The 18,620-nt window shown below is 40.1% G+C and overlaps 2 protein-coding genes across 2 annotated transcripts in view; both read left to right on the top strand.

Annotated features, from left to right (window-relative positions):
- Nucleotides 1–468: 468 nt before the first annotated feature.
- psmd2 (proteasome 26S subunit ubiquitin receptor, non-ATPase 2) lies at nucleotides 469–8,646 on the top strand. The gene is made up of 21 exons (XM_026298807.2): nucleotides 469–675; nucleotides 1,488–1,544; nucleotides 1,643–1,807; nucleotides 1,932–2,053; nucleotides 2,306–2,530; nucleotides 2,632–2,790; nucleotides 2,903–3,047; nucleotides 3,700–3,760; nucleotides 3,922–4,068; nucleotides 4,266–4,372; nucleotides 4,891–5,018; nucleotides 5,238–5,325; nucleotides 5,406–5,568; nucleotides 5,753–5,854; nucleotides 6,053–6,204; nucleotides 6,288–6,371; nucleotides 6,910–7,078; nucleotides 7,354–7,448; nucleotides 7,541–7,667; nucleotides 7,817–7,935; nucleotides 8,131–8,646. Exons 1-21 carry the CDS (start codon nucleotides 553–555, stop codon nucleotides 8,311–8,313), a joined length of 2,721 nt encoding a protein of 906 aa, XP_026154592.1. The 5' UTR covers nucleotides 469–552; the 3' UTR covers nucleotides 8,314–8,646.
- Nucleotides 8,647–14,794: 6,148 nt separating this feature from the next.
- LOC113136552 (eukaryotic translation initiation factor 4 gamma 1-like) overlaps nucleotides 14,795–18,620 on the top strand; it is a 30,225-nt gene continuing 26,399 nt past the window's right edge. The window contains exons 1-4 of the mRNA XM_026317464.1: nucleotides 14,795–14,869; nucleotides 15,329–15,415; nucleotides 16,157–16,189; nucleotides 18,064–18,084. Coding sequence (XP_026173249.1) covers nucleotides 14,795–14,869; nucleotides 15,329–15,415; nucleotides 16,157–16,189; nucleotides 18,064–18,084 — 216 coding nt within the window. The remainder of the gene's footprint in view (nucleotides 14,870–15,328; nucleotides 15,416–16,156; nucleotides 16,190–18,063; nucleotides 18,085–18,620) is intronic.

Raw genomic sequence — 18,620 nt, 5'->3', positions numbered from 1 at the left:
TGAATGATTTGTGTTTTGTTCCCTGTACCAACACTATGCAGTTTGTTAATAAAAGAAGTGTGATTTCCTTCTTTGTGATATCAAAGGATATATTGTGTATCATTCACGGCAAAAAATCATTTTTACTTTTTTACTTAAGCAAATTTCAGACCCTGTACTTTCTTACTTTTAATTGAGTAAAGGAGTTGAGTCAGTACTTCTACTTTTACCAGTCTTATTTCACGCAGGTATCTGTACTCCTACTTAAGTATATAATTTGCACATATACCCACATTTAGGGAGTTGTCAGACATAACTTTTAAGTTAAATTAAAACAGTCATATGTGTTTATGCAAACTACTTAAAAACAAGCAAACCAGGTTTACTGTTATAACGCGACGCTATTCAGGTTTCCCATGGGGCCTGAACTACCCACAAACAACCATAACAACTGCCCGCCAGCAGGGGCGCGAAAGACAAACAGCAGCACATTTCTGTGCCGAGGAAGAAGAACCGGCCCAACAACAGTTTTCCTCAGTTCCGTCTGTTAGCAGATAATTCAGAGCCGTAACTATGGAGGAGGCAAAAAACAAAGAGAATAAGCAGCCCGAAAAGACTGATGAGAAGGAGAAGGAGAAGGACAAGGAAAAGGGCCAGCAGGCCAAGGATAAGGAGAAGAAAGAGGAGCAGGAGCTGGTAACTGGAACTTTTGTCTCATTCAGATGCTAAGCGATATTTTGCCTTAGTCACTGCCGCTTTGACAACATGGTCGAGCAGGCCTTAGTCACTGTCAAGATACACAGAAATTAATTTTTATTTAACTTTGAAAATTACTCACATGAAACGCAACCCTTCTGACTTATGTGTTGTGATTCTTTTAAAAACCTGCAGCGTACTCCTCCGCTAGCTCCTTTTAGCCTAGCCTAGCCTAGCCTAGCCTAGCCTAGCCGGTAAGCTAGCGTTAGCTTTTAGCTCCTGTCTTCACTGTCATTAGTGTTAGCCTTGTTCCCTGAATATTGCTATCATATTCAAAACATACACCTAGTTAGGGTTATGATACGACACAGCAGCTAATGTGAAATAACATTACACAAAAACATTAACTCACTGTTCATACTGGCTCATGACATTGTGTATGTAGAGATAAACGATTCATGCCAGCATTTACATATCATAGTTCACAAAATGCATTATATTGAATTTAATCATAGATGAGTAAACCAGTTGCATGGTTGAATTTGAAATAATTGCAGTAATTTCCAGTATAATATTAATTAAGTCTTAGGTTACAGTGGCTCTTATTGCACCAGCCAGTAGTCAGGTAGTTTTACACAAATTAAAACTGTTAATGCACAGTTTAAGATAATGTATATAATTATTGCCATCACCACATTATTAGCTAGTTGAAATAATGGTCATCCCTTTAGTTTTTGGGGCCAAAATATGAATCTTGGTTTAAATTTTAAGCATCTGTTATATAATAAAGTTACTCTCATTCACAACTTCAGTCAGAGGAAGACAAGCAGTTGCAAGAGGACTTGGAGATGATGGTGGAGAGATTGAGTGTGAGTATTAGATATAACTCCTCTGTCTATCAAGAGTTAAAGCCATTAACGAAGGTGGGAAAACAACTTCAATAACTCATATTTCTGCTTGTTGGTAGGAGAAGAATGAAACCCTTTACCGTCCTGCATTGGAAGAACTGCGCAGACAAATCCGCTCTTCAACCACCTCCATGACCTCAGTGCCCAAACCTCTCAAATTCCTGCGCCCACACTATGCCAAGCTCAAAGAGATCTATGAGGGCATGGCACCTGGAGAGAACAAGGTAAGGCTCTGGCATGCTATTAACAAAAACTATCAGTGTAAATGTTGAACTTGTTACTTTTCAAACAATGATGCTAAAATGAAAGAAGTCATGTTGAAACTGTTGGTGGCATTTGTATTTGTAGCGTTTCTGTGCTGATGTGGTGTCAGTGCTGGCCATGACCATGAGTGGTGAGAGGGAGTGTCTGAAGTACCGTCTGCTGGGGTCACAGGAGGAACTGGCCTCATGGGGACATGAATATGTCAGGTACAAAGCTACAAACAACATATGTAGAAGTCCTGTGATTATTGGTGAAGCTGCAACATAAACAAAGGGAAATTGGTATGTTTGATGTGTGTGTGTGTTTTTTTCTTACATGCTGTGTTTTATGGTGTTAAATTTAAAAAAAATAAATAAAGAAGCTGGAGTTGTCTTTTCATTGGAACAGCAAAGTTTTGTATCATTTGTTGTTTACTTCTTTTCTTGGTGACAGATATTTTTCTGCCCATCATCTTTCAGGCACTTGGCAGGTGAGGTGGCTAAAGAGTGGCAGGAGGTCGAGGAGAATGATAAGACACAGCAAGAGACACTCCTTAAACTAGTGAAGGAGATTGTGCCGTACAACATGGCACACAATGCTGAGCATGAGGCATGTGACCTGCTGATGGAGATTGAGAGGCTAGATATGTTGGAGGATTACATTGATGAAAATGCTTATGGCAAAGTCTGCCTCTACCTGACCAGGTATGTTCAGGTTTCATATACAAAAACTAAAAAAACAAATCTGACTTTTGAGCACCCTCAAAAAGCACTTAAATTTGTCATCTCAATTATCATTCCTCTAGTTGTGTAAGTTATGTTCCTGAGCCAGAAAACTCAGCACTTCTGAGATGTGCCCTGAACATCTTCAGAAAATTTAACCGTTATCCAGAGGCCCTGCGACTGGCCTTAATGCTCAACGATGTGGAGCTAGTAGAAAACATCTTCACATCCTGCAAAGACATGTGAGTACTTTTTTTCCCCCTGCTTATGTTGGGAATTCAACTGGGTGTGTCCTAGTGGATGGTTTCCATGAAAGGCAGAATTTTTGTATTTTTTTTTTTTTTTTCCTTGCAGAGTCATCCAGAAGCAGATGGCCTTCATGCTGGGGCGCCATGGCATGTTCCTGGAGCTTAATGAGGACGTGGAGGACTACGAGGACCTGACAGAGATCATGTCCAACGTACAGCTCAACAGCAACTTTTTGGCCCTGGCCAGAGAGGTATGGGAAAATAGGAGTGGGTAAACAAATATAATAGTTTTGGATAAGCTGAAAATTTCAGCTGCTTAGTTGTAAAGCCATGGACTTCAGTGGTGTAGATTTGACATCAAAGAATGTTAATTTTCAGTGTCATGTTTTCAAACCACGAACAAACTGATGATATATTTTCATCATTACTAAGTTACAACACTATATCAAATGGACCTTAATTGAATGAATTCCTTCCTGTAAAGTTATTATTATTGAGGCAAATGTATCTGGCTTTAGATTTACTAATCAAAATCAATTTTTAGATAGAAAAGCAAATATTGATGTTATAGAAACAACACTCTAGGAGAATACTATATAGTTAGTTGTTAATATATTGTTAGTTCTATTATAGAAACAAAGATAATATGGGAAGGAGCAGTAGAATTGTAAGGTTGTCATAAGATTATGGATGTAGAAAATGAATGAAGACCACTTTTACCATTGAAACTGAGAAAAGGAAATTACTGTTTTTCACTGAAAGAATAATGATCTATAAACAACAGCATCAGATGAGGGATTATAAATTTGGCTGGTCACTTTCAAACAGCCTTTAATTCAGTTTCTTGGTACAATGCAACAGATTTCCACTTCATTAATAACATATTCATCCTCTCCTCCCCAGTTGGACATCATGGAACCTAAAGTCCCAGATGACATCTACAAAACACACTTGGAAAATAACAGTGAGTTCATATACAGTAGTTTTTAATCTAGATAGGTGCATTACCTGTTGTGAAATGAACTTGGATACTGTATTTTGTGAGCTACTGGTCAACCCCCACCCCTTTGCACTGATGGTGAAAATTTAGCCATGTGGCATTGGTGTTTATGCTGTGTGTGACAGGGTTTGGAGGCAGCGGCTCCCAGGTGGACTCTGCTCGTATGAACCTGGCTTCTTCCTTTGTGAACGGCTTTGTCAATGCAGCTTTTGGACAAGACAAGCTGCTTACTGACGATGGCAACAAGTGGCTATACAAGAATAAAGACCATGGTATTTATACAGTTATAATTACCAATGTAATAGTCAATAGGCTTTGTTGCCATACCGGCCACTGTACCAGTTTTAGATTAGTTCTGACCTTACTGATTTATTAACATGCTTACATTCATGATGATTTATTTTGTGATCTTGGACTTGAATTTTATTTGATTTTGGGTTGACTAACAATGGTATAAATTAAACCTCAGGCATGTTGAGTGCTGCAGCCTCCCTGGGCATGATCCTGCTGTGGGATGTGGATGGTGGTCTGACTCAGATCGACAAATACCTCTATTCCTCTGAGGATTACATCAAGGTAAAGTGTATATAACTGACCTTTTTACAGTCACTATGAAAAGTCATTAGCCGTTAGCGCTGTCAGTCTCATTTCTCTTTTTAAATGTTAAACACCCCAAATATCTGAAGTTCTTAAGAAAATTACTAGAATGCATTATCTTCCAGTCAACCAAATGTATTAATTTGACTGGAGTGCACCTCTAATTTAACTGTGACTTTGATGATCTGTATGTCAGCTATTTTTTAGACTCATTATTGGGGATAATCTATATCCCTAAATCTAAATTTAAATCTATAAAAATGAGTTCTTTCTGGGATTATGTGTGGTGTGGTGGTTAGCCTGCCCGACCATGAATGTGCAGATGCTGGTTTGACTCTCAGACCAGGCATCCTTTGTGCTAGCTCCCTTCCCTTACTCTCCCTTCTATATTTCCTGTCATCTCTCCACTGTCCTCTATAATAAAAGCAAAATTATTAAAAAAAAAAAAAAAAATCTTCCTTGTTTTTCTTAAACCTGTGTTTTTTCTGTCTATACAGTCTGGTGCTCTCTTGGCCTGTGGTATTGTAAACTCAGGTGTGAGGAATGAATGTGACCCAGCCCTGGCTCTGCTCTCTGACTATGTCCTTCACAACAGCAATGTCATGAGGATAGGAGCCATCTTTGGGTGAGGAGAATGTTCTTGTGTAGAAAGTTAAATATCAGAGTTGAATATTTGTTCTGCTGTCGCAAGCTAAAGTGCCCGTGCCTTCTTCTTTGATCTGTTGTTTGTGCTGTTGTAGCACCCAAATATTTTCTCTTATGGAGATAAAGTAATATCTTGCCCTAAAATATCTTAAGAAGGTAGATAATGGTTGTGTCCTGGTCCTTGTTGTCTTGTTTTCAGACTGGGGCTGGCTTATTCTGGCTCCAACAGAGAAGATGTCCTTTCTCTACTTCTTCCTGTAATGGGAGACTCCAAATCCAGCATGGAGGTATGGATGCGTAAGTAGTGTTAAATGTCTGCACCTATAGTCATTTTAGATGCATCTAAACATGTGTGTTTGATCACCAGGTGGTTGGAGTGACAGCGCTGGCATGCGGTATGATTGCAGTAGGATCTTGCAACGGTGACGTCACCTCCACCATTGTCCAGACCATCATGGAGAAGAACGAACAGGAATTGAAGGACACATATGCCCGCTGGTTGCCGCTAGGTCTGGGACTCAACCACTTGGGTAAGCATGGGTAGTCACATGCTATAGTTCATAACTATAATAAAAACTAGAGACTGTTCAGAACAGTAAAATAAACTGAGGTGTAGTGTGTGACAGAATCTTTTGATTGAACAGGTCAAATCCATTGCCTTCATTTTTTTACCTTGTGCTGTGGCTGCGGTGATAATTATTTTGTTTTTCTTAGGTAAAGGAGAAGCAATTGAGACAACCCTGGCAGCTCTACAGGTTGTGCCTGAACCTTTCCGCAGTTTTGCCAATACCCTAGTTGATATCTGTGCATATGCAGGTCAGTCTTTGAGACAATCCAGTGATTTTTAAAAAAAAAAACAACTTTTTATTGATTGATCACTTGATATCCTTCAAGTCCCCTTCCTTCAGATGGTGTTATACAGCCCTACCTACATTGCCATACCTAGTGATTTAATCTTGGATTGTCCATTACCCCACAGCTCACTGTAATAATTTGTTGCCCCCTCTGTCCCAGGTTCTGGTAATGTCCTGAAAGTGCAACAACTTCTGCATATCTGCAGTGAGCACTATGAAGCTAAGGAGAAAGAAAAAGAGGATGACAAAGACAAGAAGGATAAGAAGGACAAAGACAAGAAGGAGACTGCTGCTGACATGGGCTCCCACCAGGTAAGGGATAATTTACTATTGGGATTATCCTCGTGTTAATAATTTTAGGCAACAAACAGCTTATTCTAATGTTGTTCCTGAAGGGAGTAGCTGTCCTTGGTATTGCCCTGATTGCCATGGGGGAGGAGATTGGCTCTGAAATGGCACTGCGAACATTTGGACATCTGGTCAGTAGTACCGCTCAGTTTTTGATTCTACTTTTATCTTTGTTTACATTTCCTGAACATGGTATACTTTCCCCATCTCACCTCCTCTTTTCTTATTCTATATCACATTTCCTTCCTTTGAGTCTTATTAAGAAAGGTTCTTTATTTGGTTTTGTTGACTAAAGAGCACTTTCGTATTTCCAGGCCTTGCCATTTCTCCCTTTTTTTTTTTTTTTTTTTTTTTTTTTCCCCCTCGTGATGCACATTATCCCTTGCAAGATTGCTAGATCCCTCTCCATAGATTTCTCACTACGTTTTTACTGTGTTGTGATCTGTCACTCATTACCCTGTTCTTGCACAAAAACTATTAATGAAGCAGACTAAGAACACAGCATAAAGAGTTCTTTTCTGTCATGTATCAAGTATGTGTAGTGGGGTATGACAGCTTAGGAAGGCAATTAAAATAATTAGAGCCACATTTTTGTTTCTGTCTTGAGCTTTGCAGTTTGGTGAAGAATTCATATTCTCATGAGGTCTCTATTTTCTCTGTATTCATAAGCTGCGTTATGGTGAGCCCACACTGAGGCGAGCGGTTCCCCTAGCACTGGCTCTTATTTCAGTGTCCAACCCTCGTCTGAACATCTTGGACACCCTGAGCAAGTTTTCCCATGATGCTGACCCAGAAGTCTCCCACAACTCCATCTTCGCTATGGGCATGGTGGGCAGTGGTAAGCTGGGTTTTAGTTTTTCAATAGAAAAATGTTAACAGTGTGTTAATGACTAAAGCATAAGATTTATTAAAGCATAAAGATACATTAATGTTCTAGGTTATGATCCCATTGTAGTTTTTCACTGGAAATGGTTGCATACTTGAGGACTTGAGGCTGCATGGTACATGTTTGCCATTTTCAGTGATGCACAGAGCCATCTCCTCTGGAAGTACTTCTAGTGTCAACATCTTTAACATTTTAAACTGGCTCTTTTGTTTTTTCCATTTCCTCAGGCACAAATAATGCCCGTCTGGCTGCAATGCTGCGGCAGCTGGCACAGTATCACGCCAAAGATCCCAACAATCTTTTCATGGTCCGACTGGCTCAGGTGGGTGACTGTATGAGACACAAGTGAGCTATTTGAAAATTCTTTGTGTGTTTGTGTGCGCAAATGTGATTATTGACTCTGTGCCTCCACAGGGTCTGACTCACCTGGGCAAAGGTACACTGACACTCTGTCCCTACCATAGCGATAGGCAGCTGATGAGTCAGGTCGCTGTGGCTGGACTGCTCACCGTGCTTGTTTCCTTCCTTGACGTCAAGAACAGTCAGTTAATTTTCCTCCTTCTATAGTTGCCTTATCTCTCTGTTTCCACACACTTGACATTGTCCATTATTGCTTTGTCAAACAAAGGTTGTATTCAGTCATGATTTCCCGGTGTTAATATTGCCACCCGTTCCCTGTGTGCATTACAGTAATCCTGGGGAAATCTCACTACATTCTTTATGGCCTGGTAGCAGCCATGCAGCCACGTATGCTGGTCACATTTGATGAGGAACTGCGACCACTGCCCATATCTGTCAGAGTTGGTCAGGTAAAACTGAGCATAATTTTTCTGACAAACATAAAGGCCAGAATATTAGTGAAAGTTAGTGTTCTGGTGTTGGAATTCCAGTAAAGATCAGGAAAACATTTTTTTTTTTTTTCAAGCTTACAATAAGCACAATTTTGAAATAATGGCTGAAAGAAAAATAACTCCTAATCTCATGAGTTTGTTTGTGTGATCTAGGCTGTGGATGTTGTGGGCCAGGCAGGCAAACCGAAGGCCATCACAGGTTTCCAGACTCACACCACGCCGGTGTTGCTGGCTCATGGAGAGAGGGCTGAGCTGGCCACGGAGGAATACCTTCCTGTCACCCCAATCCTGGAGGGCTTTGTTATCCTTCGCAAGAACCCCAATTATGAAACCTAGACTATGCCCACGAAGCACATTCTTACTGGTATCTCCCTCTGTTTGTAAGGGTATTGCCCATTGCTCTTTGCAGTTGTTATATTTAGTTGTTTATTGCATTACTGAAAAGAGCAAGGCAGGCCTATCCTTCTTCCTTACTGTGTCTTCTCACTGTCACCTGTGGCCCAGCTCCAGCTGTCAAAAATGGACTGTTGGAATCTGGTTCATTTGGCGAGTATGATACAGGGAGGGTTAACCTGGGACCTCATCTACTCTACATAGAGGGTTTCTTCATTGCTCTAATTTTGATCCACCTCTCCCACATTACTGAACTAGCTGTTTGACTGACCCCAGGCCAGTTCAAAAATGGGATCTGTTCACCACCCTCCTAGATGTCATCTCAGTCGTCAGTAAATAAATAACAGTCAGGTCCACATCAGTGCTTCAAGTGTGCTTTTACCCAACTACTTACATACTTGGTCATGTTTTGTAATTACAGCATTTAAAAGTATGTATTCATCACATTTTTCTCATGTTTTTTTTTTTTGATGTTTTTGTTAAAGTACTGTATAAGGTTGAATCAAAATTAAAAGCTCATATCCACATGGTGGAAATGTAAATTCTGTGTTGTGGTGATTTAGTCTGTCAGAGCACGTCTTCATCTTGGTTATAATTTACTCCCAACTCGCAAGCAATTATACAAATTAAGCTGTCTGCAGGTTCTCCACACGGGGGAGCCACCGAGGGAGAAAAGGTTAAGTACTATGGACACGTATGTGTATTCTTTACGTTCACATGTATGCACATGCAGCAATAGTTAATAAATATAAATGTATATCAGTGGAGCTGTAGCGTTTTAGCAAGACTTAAATATGTATTTCAGCAAATTGATGCGGTTCATCTTATTTTAGTTAAATGTGCTAATGGACAGTTGCCTATCTAAAGATATCCTGGTCCTCCATTAGTCAGCACACGTGTACAGATGAAATATCTAGAAGCCTTAGTCAACTCACTTTTTTGGCCTTTCAGTCCTCGTGGAGCTGGGGTTGTTGTGACTAATATAAACTTCAGTGAAATCAAATGTTTCTGATGGGTATTGGAAATTGATATTCTGATATAGTTTTAGAACAACGTTTAAATGCATTGGATGATATGAATATATCGAAACGTCGCCAGACAACAATACAGTATTTACAGCCCAGAAGAACACGATTACTAGGAAAGTTTCACGTGATGGGATTTTGCCGGAATTACCTTGCTACCGGCTTCCGGAAAGACTTTCCGTCCGTCCGGCTCTGCGGACTCAAGGAGAGAAAGGTAATGCGGTCCTCAGCGAAATTTTTATTAAAATCATTTGTTTTCCCGACGAGTGTCAAGTGGCCGTTACACGGAGACTCTGGATGAACATTCAAATATGCGTTTCAGAGTTTAGCCTGAACACAGACGTGGCTGCGGTGACTTTCTGTGGTGGTTTGTGCTGACTGGTGCTCCTGCTGTGTTTTCAGGGATTAGCTAGCTAGCTGGCTGCTAGCATCCCATGCTAAGACGACGTGGGTGTTCTTTCTTCACTTTAGCTGTCCAGCTAGCAGGCTAACACTGCGATAATGCTGCCAAGAGGAGCCTTCGCTGAGGTTGCGATTAGAAACGTGTTCGACTGTGTGAAATGTGATAAGCGGTAAACAGACTGTCTCGTCACTGTGTTGTTGTTTTCGCCGGTTATCGTAATTTACGCTGTTAGCTGTCCAACGCTTTGCTAGCTCGCTAGGCTAGCTCCTATATGTAACAGGTTAATGAATCGGGGGTCGGAGACGGATTTGACAGGACAGCTGTTTTGAAGCCTGTGACACTTTTACTGGGGCCCCACGGACTAAGCTGACGGGTCGCTGTCCTTCAGCCCGAGGTGCTACGAAGTTTGTAAATACGGGATTTCCCAGCACCAAACAGCGAGCTGTGTAACAGACCAGGAAAACGTGTGTTATCGCGGTGTTGATGTTGCAGTTAAACTGGGCGAAATATTTTGGCTGCGAAACGAACGGGTATTGTCTGACTAATTCTGGCTGGTTCCTGTGCTTGTCATCGTCACGACATCGTCTGTGCGTGTCCAGCCAAAGACAACTTTAGTTAACGCAGCATGTTGGTTACGCGCGTGGCTGCTTGGTGCTCCCATTCATTGACGCGTGCACTTCACAAACTAACGTCGTGTGTGCGCCGTGATGTACATGAAATTGATGGAGGCTCTGTGGGCTGACACCGGCTGAGGTGTGGCTGGCATGAAGCCGGCAGCTGGGACGTGCATCGCGCCAATAGCAAGGAAACCACGTGGTAAATCCAGGTTGGGCCTAGGACGGTTAGCAACATGGCTAATAGCACAACATGCAGCACCACACCTTCGCTCCATATGTGTAGGTGTACTGGGCAAACCGAGCGTTGTGTCCGCGTGTATTCATTACATTGTCATAACAAATAGCTGTCTGGGTCGTGCTCTGTATGTTGTGTCTGACAGGCAGACACACCCCTATGTCGTAGCAAAAGTGTCACCTAAACACATGTGTTAATGTCCCGCTGGAGAGTTAGCTCGAGTTGTTTTCTAACAGTGAAGTTTTATAATCTCGTTTCTCGCGAGGGCGGGTTTACTTGTATGTTCACGTTTAGCAAAACCTTTTGTCGATCACTTCATCCGGTTTGCTGCAGCAGGCGTGGGGCAGATGGTGCGGACTGCAGATATGCAACCTTAGTATGTCTCAGGGACACCATATAGCTGATATAGGCAGATGTTTATCCCATTTGTCTGCAAGTATTCTTTGGTGTACCATCTTTAAGTACTGGAGAATATTATGCAGTGACCTCAAACATGCCTTAGCCACAGGAAATGAATGAAACTAAAAGCAGAAGTGCAAATGCAGGATAAATGCATGACGTGTCAGAGCCAGGCGGTCACAGTTTGCCTGACATAAGTACACTGCTGAGCTTCCTGTTGTGAAACTTGAAAGCCTATGGTCTGGGCATGTGTAGGTTCTGGCACAGTGTTGGGCAGAACAGACTGTGCTGTTGTGATGCTGTGTCAGTGGATCTACACTTTCACTGCCTTTACATCCTTCTCAGCTTCAAATGTCTGATTGAAGTTACAAATGCTGTTCAGGTGGCTGGAAATATGATATTAAAAATACCATTTAATTTTGAAGTATTAGTGTCAGTAGTAGACAGCAATGTTGTAAAACCTGTACTGTTAATTCTCTCTTTAAAACATGTTTTGCATTTACGTTGATGTAATTTTATCTTGAAATGATGCTTCACTCATTTTAAATTTTAGGATTACTTGTCATGAAAATTTGTCATCTTAAAAAACTGTTAGAGTGCCTTCTGTGCTTCTGAAGAGACTTTTCTAAAGTTTGAAAAAATATATAATTACATATTATACTTAAATATGACGAGTTATGTTGGGCTTAACACTTCAGATTTGTCACACACTTTGCATATTCAAACAGGAGTGTTGTGTTCAAAAGATGTGGGCCTTTACCAGAGAGGAATGTCAGGTGCTATTAAGTTACATTAATATGCAGTGTTGTGGAAAATGATAAAGAATTTGTCTTTTGAGAGATCTCTAATTATTATATCGGTGGACTACCCCTTTAAGAAACAGAATGATACTGCAGCATCCTAACCACTAGTATTGATAAATCTGACTCCTTTCATCTTAGGTCAATAGAGTTGAATATGGGCCTTATTTGTTCAAAATGTGTTGGTTCTGTCTATGAACGGTGGACCAAAATACTCAGTTTTACATAACAGGCATGTTGCTTCCCCTTTTCTGGCTTGCAGGACCATTTAAATTATGGTTTTCCACAGTTAAAGTGATCCAGCTGAGTTAAGTGAAGCCTTCCATAACTGGAGCTTTTTGTGTCACTGTTACTAGCACAGCCAACAGTGTGGCTATGGCAGGTACAGACTGCCAGCTCATTCTGCAGGCCAGAGAACTGTATATGACAGATGTTACTTAAAACATAAGCTTTTAACATAATACTTTTAGCAAAAGCTAAGGTGTCAATGTGCAAAAAAGTAGTACTTAATGTTAACCATGTCCAATGCATGGTTACCATGGTTAAGATTTTTTAAATGTATTTTTTTATTATTTTGCAATCTACAGGCAATGAACTCACCAAGCTACAGACTCACTGATGTAATCAGATAGTAAAATTTGTGTGGTTTTCATCATAGATAATATTGGTAGAAGCAACAAGCACACATGTAACAAGAAAGCTGCACTGTAATGACATATAGCCAGTTTATTTTTTTTCTAGCAAACTTTTGCAGATTTTCTCCCTCTTTCCTTAGTGGATGCTGGGAGTGAGAGGTTTATGTAACAGTTGAAGGAGCATGCTTAACCTGTTGTGGTCCTGGTAGCTGGTTCTCCATGGTACTGTTTGTCAGACCAGTTCTAATGACTGGACTGTGTGTGATTATGGGACTGGAGTACATTGCATTAGCTTGCGTTCCTCCTCCAAATTACAGAATTGTGCAAAAATTAGGGTCTCTGGGACACCCTTCTTTTTCTGAAGTGCTGCAGGCTGAACCTTGGATTTGTACAAATTTTTTGTTTTTATAAATTCTGCAGACTAGCCTATGTGGTGTTGACAGCAATTGTCACTGACACAGTAGATGATTAAGAGACAGACCATGTCTCACTACTTCAGGGCAATGTATTCATTCAACTTCCTAAAGTTTATTGTTAGTGTGTTCCAGAGTAAGATGAACAAAGTCTGTAAGGTTGTTTGTCTGAGAGCCTGTTTTAGCCCTGAGATTGTTTGCTTAGCATTTCATCCCAGTCAGCCTAACAATCTTTGTGCCTGTGGATGAGCCTTTGAACTGCTTCCTGTCACCTCTCTTCAGTCTGTCCTTACCCTGACTTATATTGCCGCCATTCTCTAAGCTCCAAGACTCCAGTGCACTGGATATGAGCCTACGATCAATGCTAGTTGATGTTTTTCCAGATTTTATCTGGCTGTATGGAAACCCTCCCTCAGTTAAAATCCATTGTCTTTTTGTCTCTTTCTATTTGTGTGTTGAAATAGTCATGGTAACAATGGTGATTACAACCATTTCTGCAGCGTGATTTCCTCTTCTGTGAAAAAGGAAAAAAACAAGCTGATTCATCATGACTAAGGCTTTTACACTGCCGCTTTTCTGTGTTGTCAGGGAAAGGGGGTGTATGTGTGTATCAGTGGCAAATAACGTTGGCTTCAGCTATAAATACCAAGTGTGTCACTAGTGCTGCAAGGTCTATATAATCTAAAGAAGATGATTACATTGGAATCAGGAAATTACCCAATATTGTGTAAAAATTCTCTTTCCAGTTGCAGCCACTTTGACAAAACTGTCGGGTTACTAATGCAGAACTGACCATTTTGACCCCATGCAGACAAAGTTTAGTTTTTAAAGGAGCATTATACGTGACAGACAGTGTCATGCAGCTGTTTAGACATGGATTGTGTTGTGAATGTGATAGGATTAAATGAGAAAACCTTGACTTATCCACTAGTCTTGTGATAAGCAAATGCGATATAGATCCTCTGAGTGCTTAGGGGACATCACAAGATGAATGCATTTCTTTGTGCCGATTTACCAGACAAGCCATTACACCCCCCCCCCCCCCCCCCCCCCTTTTTTTCACATATTCAGGTAAAAGGAACATACCTAAACTTTGTCTCCTTTCTTCCCTTCAACAAAATGAATCATTGTTTCATCGTCCTTTAAATACCCAATATCAGTATATCAGTTATGATGCTGCTCTACTCTTGTAATTAATTATACCAATATAAATAGATATTTCTAGGCTTACTGTTGATAAAAGGTTGGTTAAAACACTTTTGAAGCTTATTTTTTGTGCCATTTATTGTATGATCCTTTATTCTCTCTTTAACATGGTCTTAACATCATCATAAGATATTGCACCATAAAACTATGGACTTGTATCATCAGAAACTGTTAAGCTCTCTTCTCAATAGAATACTAGCCTTTACCCTTCCTGTCTGGTGTGACACATATTAAAGCTTCTGATTTAAAGGAAAAAAATTAAATCAGAGTATGATGGATGCTGTAAAGTTTTGGAAATATGCTATTAGTTAGTTCAGGCTCTTTGTTATAACATTTTTTTTCTTTTTTCTCCGCCATGTAGGACAAACTGTTGTCAGTGTAACCATACTTAGGACCTAAAAAGATTTATAAATGTAAGTATACCGATAATCTTTGACGGTTTATAGGAAATGTCAACTTTGAGTTTAATCTTCCAGTTAAATCTGAACCTAACTAATTTATGTTACTATAATTTATATAAATTTACTCTATTCATTATTTTTTTACTTATTCAAGTCAACATTTCTGAAAATAAAATGATACACATCCCACACTGTTTTAGCTACACATTGTATTATGCTGTTGTCTATTCTGTCTTTCTACAGATTTGTACACAGGTCCATATCTGCCTCCCCATGCAGCACTCCATGAAATGAATAAAGCACCACAGCCTATAACAGGACCCCCTTCCACCCCCCATCCTGCCCCCTCCCCTGGTCTTTCACAGGTAAGGAACCCAATAATTTAGCTTTCTATGCTCTTTAAGCTCTGATTGCTCTGTTCAGCTTTGTTTGTCAGAAAAAAAGGACTGAATTTTTGTGGATATAATATCAAGTAGATAACACAATAATGCATTTTTCCTGGTGGAAAATGGTTGCAGTATCCACAAACTTTTCTTTGGTACAACTCTCAACTTTGTAACGTAAAGTCCTGCAAACCATTTTTTATAAGGTCCACAAAAATGCTGGTTGATACCCCATAATCTACTTTGAAATGAGTATAATCAAAACCCTACATTGCATACTGTGTATTCTAAAGACCCGATTTCTGTGCCCTTTGTCTGCTCCTCATTACCTTTGAATATCAGTGCACTTGTTGACTACTTTTGTATCGTTCATCTCACTCATTCCCTTTTCCTCCTGTGTGCCAGTCATCTGTTGTTGATATCACTTCCGGTCTCTTGCAGCCCTCATTTCCCCCTGGGCAGCCGCCTTCTGTTGTGTTTGCCACCCCAGCGCCTCCACAAATGAACCCAACACCACAGCCCCGACAGGTAGGCCCAGCTCATTCACTCTTCAGCACACCTGCATTGGTTCTTTCCTTCTTCCGTTACATCTCAGACAGTAGTTCTCAAATATTTAAAGCAGTCAACTAACCAGCATGTGAATTGTACAGGTAATCATCTCCTTTCACACAGGTTGAGGTGATACCTTGTGGCACATCATAAATCTAAGTTTTGTTTTTATTCTTAACTCTCACTTCGGACTGTGGAGTCACAATTCAGTCAGGGTAAAAGATTTCAGTAGAGCGCCAAGGTTTTGTCTTCCTGCTGCAAATGTCCCTGTGTACAAGTTTGGCATAATTGCTGCTCACTGTGGCTATCTGAAATCTTCCCAGTGGAAAACAGAGTGCACAGTCTCCCGAATCCATCTGTGAAATTTTTTGAATGCCTGCATGTCTCTTTGCCTTCTTCTCACCAGTTCTGTACCATTTTCAAATGTCTCTGTCAGCCTGTTCTTTGTACTCTACCACATAAACTATAACAGTGGGCAACATACCACACCAAACACAGCCCTTATGCATGATTTATTTATTATTCCTTAATGCTGCTGAATGACTACTCAATGAGGAAATGTAAGCTGCATTTATTTTCTACTATTTTTACTACAGTTTTATATGGGGCTTAAACTGGTGTTCTAAAGGTGCAGAACTGGAAGGAGCCTGGCAGTGGAGAGTGAAGCATAGATCTTGAGCTTTTTTTCTTTAACCTCTGTCTTGTCTGCCTCTCCTATAGTTTGCCCCAGGGCCCCGGCCTATACACCAACAGGTACTAACAGCACAAATGACTAATGTGAGAGGGGATGACTTGGTGCATTTCTTATTTTGTAATGCACATAATAATAATAACTTTCATTCATAGACACCATTCTAAAACAGGGTTTACAAAGTGCTTCACAAAGATTACCAATAAAATTGTACAATGAAGACATGTCAGAGAAACAGCACAAACCTTAGGACAAAATAAAACCACAATTAAAAGGAGAATTAGAAACAGAAATTCAAAAATTATGATAAAAGATGACTGAATGCCTAGCTTGTAAAAAGTTTTAAGATGCATTTTAAAAGATGATAATCTCAGCCAACCTGTTTAATTCTGAGAGGCTGTTATGTAGTCTTTCAGCTCTGATAGCAAAACCTTAAAAACCTTGTTTTTTTTTTTTTTAGTTTAGTCTTAGTTTGCATTTGTGGATCTAAAGGAGTGGGATTAGAAGATGTGCGATGTAGCTAGGGGACAGCCCTATCCTGGCTTTAAAAGTAATAAGTAAAATTACAAAAACAATCCTAAAAGTAACTGGAAGCCAGCGCAAATATGGTTCAGGGTTCATTTATTGTCATTCCAACATGTTACAATAGGTGAGGTGTGCTCTTTTTTTGTTTGTTAAAATCTGGCAGCTGTTCTTTGCACCAATTTCCAGTGTAAGAAGGTTTTATTTATTTGTTAGAGACAGAAAGAAGAGATTAACCTTTGAGTAATCAAGGCATAGTGAAGTTCAGGCATGTACAGCCCTTGCTAGGTTTATGGTAAATAAAAATGGATTAAGCTTTGGCATCTGACTGATGAGGTTGAAGTTGCTGTCAAATCATTTTTGGGTTAGCAACAGCTGCACTGATTAAAAATATTTCAGGTTTTTTGGGTTTAATTTTTCAAAATTAGTAGTTGTAGGAGTTGTCCATGTGTTCTAGGCAGCTTAAAAGCAAAAAATCTCATTAAAATTGTTGGGGATCTCAGGTACAATAGATTGGACTCTTATGTGTATAAAAAAAGAAACTGGTGTTAAATTTACTTAAGATGTCGTACAGGTAACATGTAGATTGAAAATAAAATAGCTCAGAGCACTGGACCCTGATGAGCCTCTCAAAGTGGTTTTAAATTAGTGAACCTGTGCTCTCCAGTCTACTTAAAAAGCTCAATCTTGGAGGTATGACTTAAACCTAGAGCTGTACCTCTGACCTCTCTCCCACTCCTCAGGGTAGGTTAATACAAGTGGAGCGTTCAGCTGTGTCAAATGCCGCACTGAGGTCTAAAATGACTGGAATAGACAGACATCTGGCTTGTACTGAAAGGACATCATTTGCCACCGTTAGTAGGGCAGTCTCAGTGCTATCCTGGGTTCTCAAACCAGACTGGAAATGTTCAAATACAGGATTATTAGTCATAAAGTCTAAAAGCAATATAAGTAATATAAGAACACTGTGTCGGAGACAAATACTGAGTATTTGTTTTAGTGTTTTTACAGTAGTAAATATTTAACATTATACTATATAACGTATTTCATTTAGTATTTAATTTAGTGCAAGTGAACACCCCATAGTCTACTTCAGTGTAGCTGTAGCTAAATGCAAAGATGAGCATTTGAATGTCATATGTAAAGGTATACTTAGTAGTTTCACTAACCTCCATTAAAATGTTAGTCTACATCTTATCTACAAGTAACTCAATCTAGTTTATTAAGATTCACCGTTCTGCTTATTCTCTGCATGCTGCTTGTTAATTCATTGTCTGGTTCAGAACAGACAGTTCCTGGGCACTTTGCTCTAACTGATTGTGGTGCTCTCTCTTTCTGAATTTTTCTCTTCCCATCCTCTTGTTGCTCCCATTTGATGTGTCTGTGTGTGTGATCTATGTTTGCGCTGCTGAAGGGAAGCTTCAGGTCACTGCAGGTAATTGAATTTCCTCCTTCTTCCAGTTTATCCCCTTTTCTTTTTTCTCACCATCTTGAGGAGTGCATATCTGTGTGTGTCTAATATTTGGCAGTATTGTGCTTTGTTGGCTTGGTGTCATTTTGCTGGCTATGGCAGTTAGCTTCCAGGCCAGCACCAGAATGTCAATGAGGAGGCTCTGAATGAACCTGTAGTCGCTGCTTTATCTCTTCTGGCAGGCACGGCCAATATGCTTCCAATTGGAGTCTAGCCACAGATTCATGGACAAACTATGAGTCTAGCTAATAGGCTGGACAAGCTAGCTCCACTTGGTCCTTGAGATAAAATCATACAAGGTCATGGGTGGTGTTTTGTATGTCAGAGGTTTCAAAAAGGTAACTAATAATGTCCTCATTTGTCTCTCTCTTTTACCCTTATTTCCATCCTATCCCTCTTTCCATGCATTCCTGCCTCCTCTTTTGTTTTTCCCACAATAATTTACATTTTTCTTTCCCCTCAATCGTTGTTCATTCGTTGGCGTCTCATCACCTTCCTGA

The sequence above is a fragment of the Mastacembelus armatus genome, chromosome 13 (assembly GCF_900324485.2).
Source record: "Mastacembelus armatus chromosome 13, fMasArm1.2, whole genome shotgun sequence".
NCBI lineage: Eukaryota > Metazoa > Chordata > Actinopteri > Synbranchiformes > Mastacembelidae > Mastacembelus > Mastacembelus armatus.
Note: the sequence above shows the minus strand (reverse complement) of the source record. Positions and strands in the feature narration are given on the sequence as shown.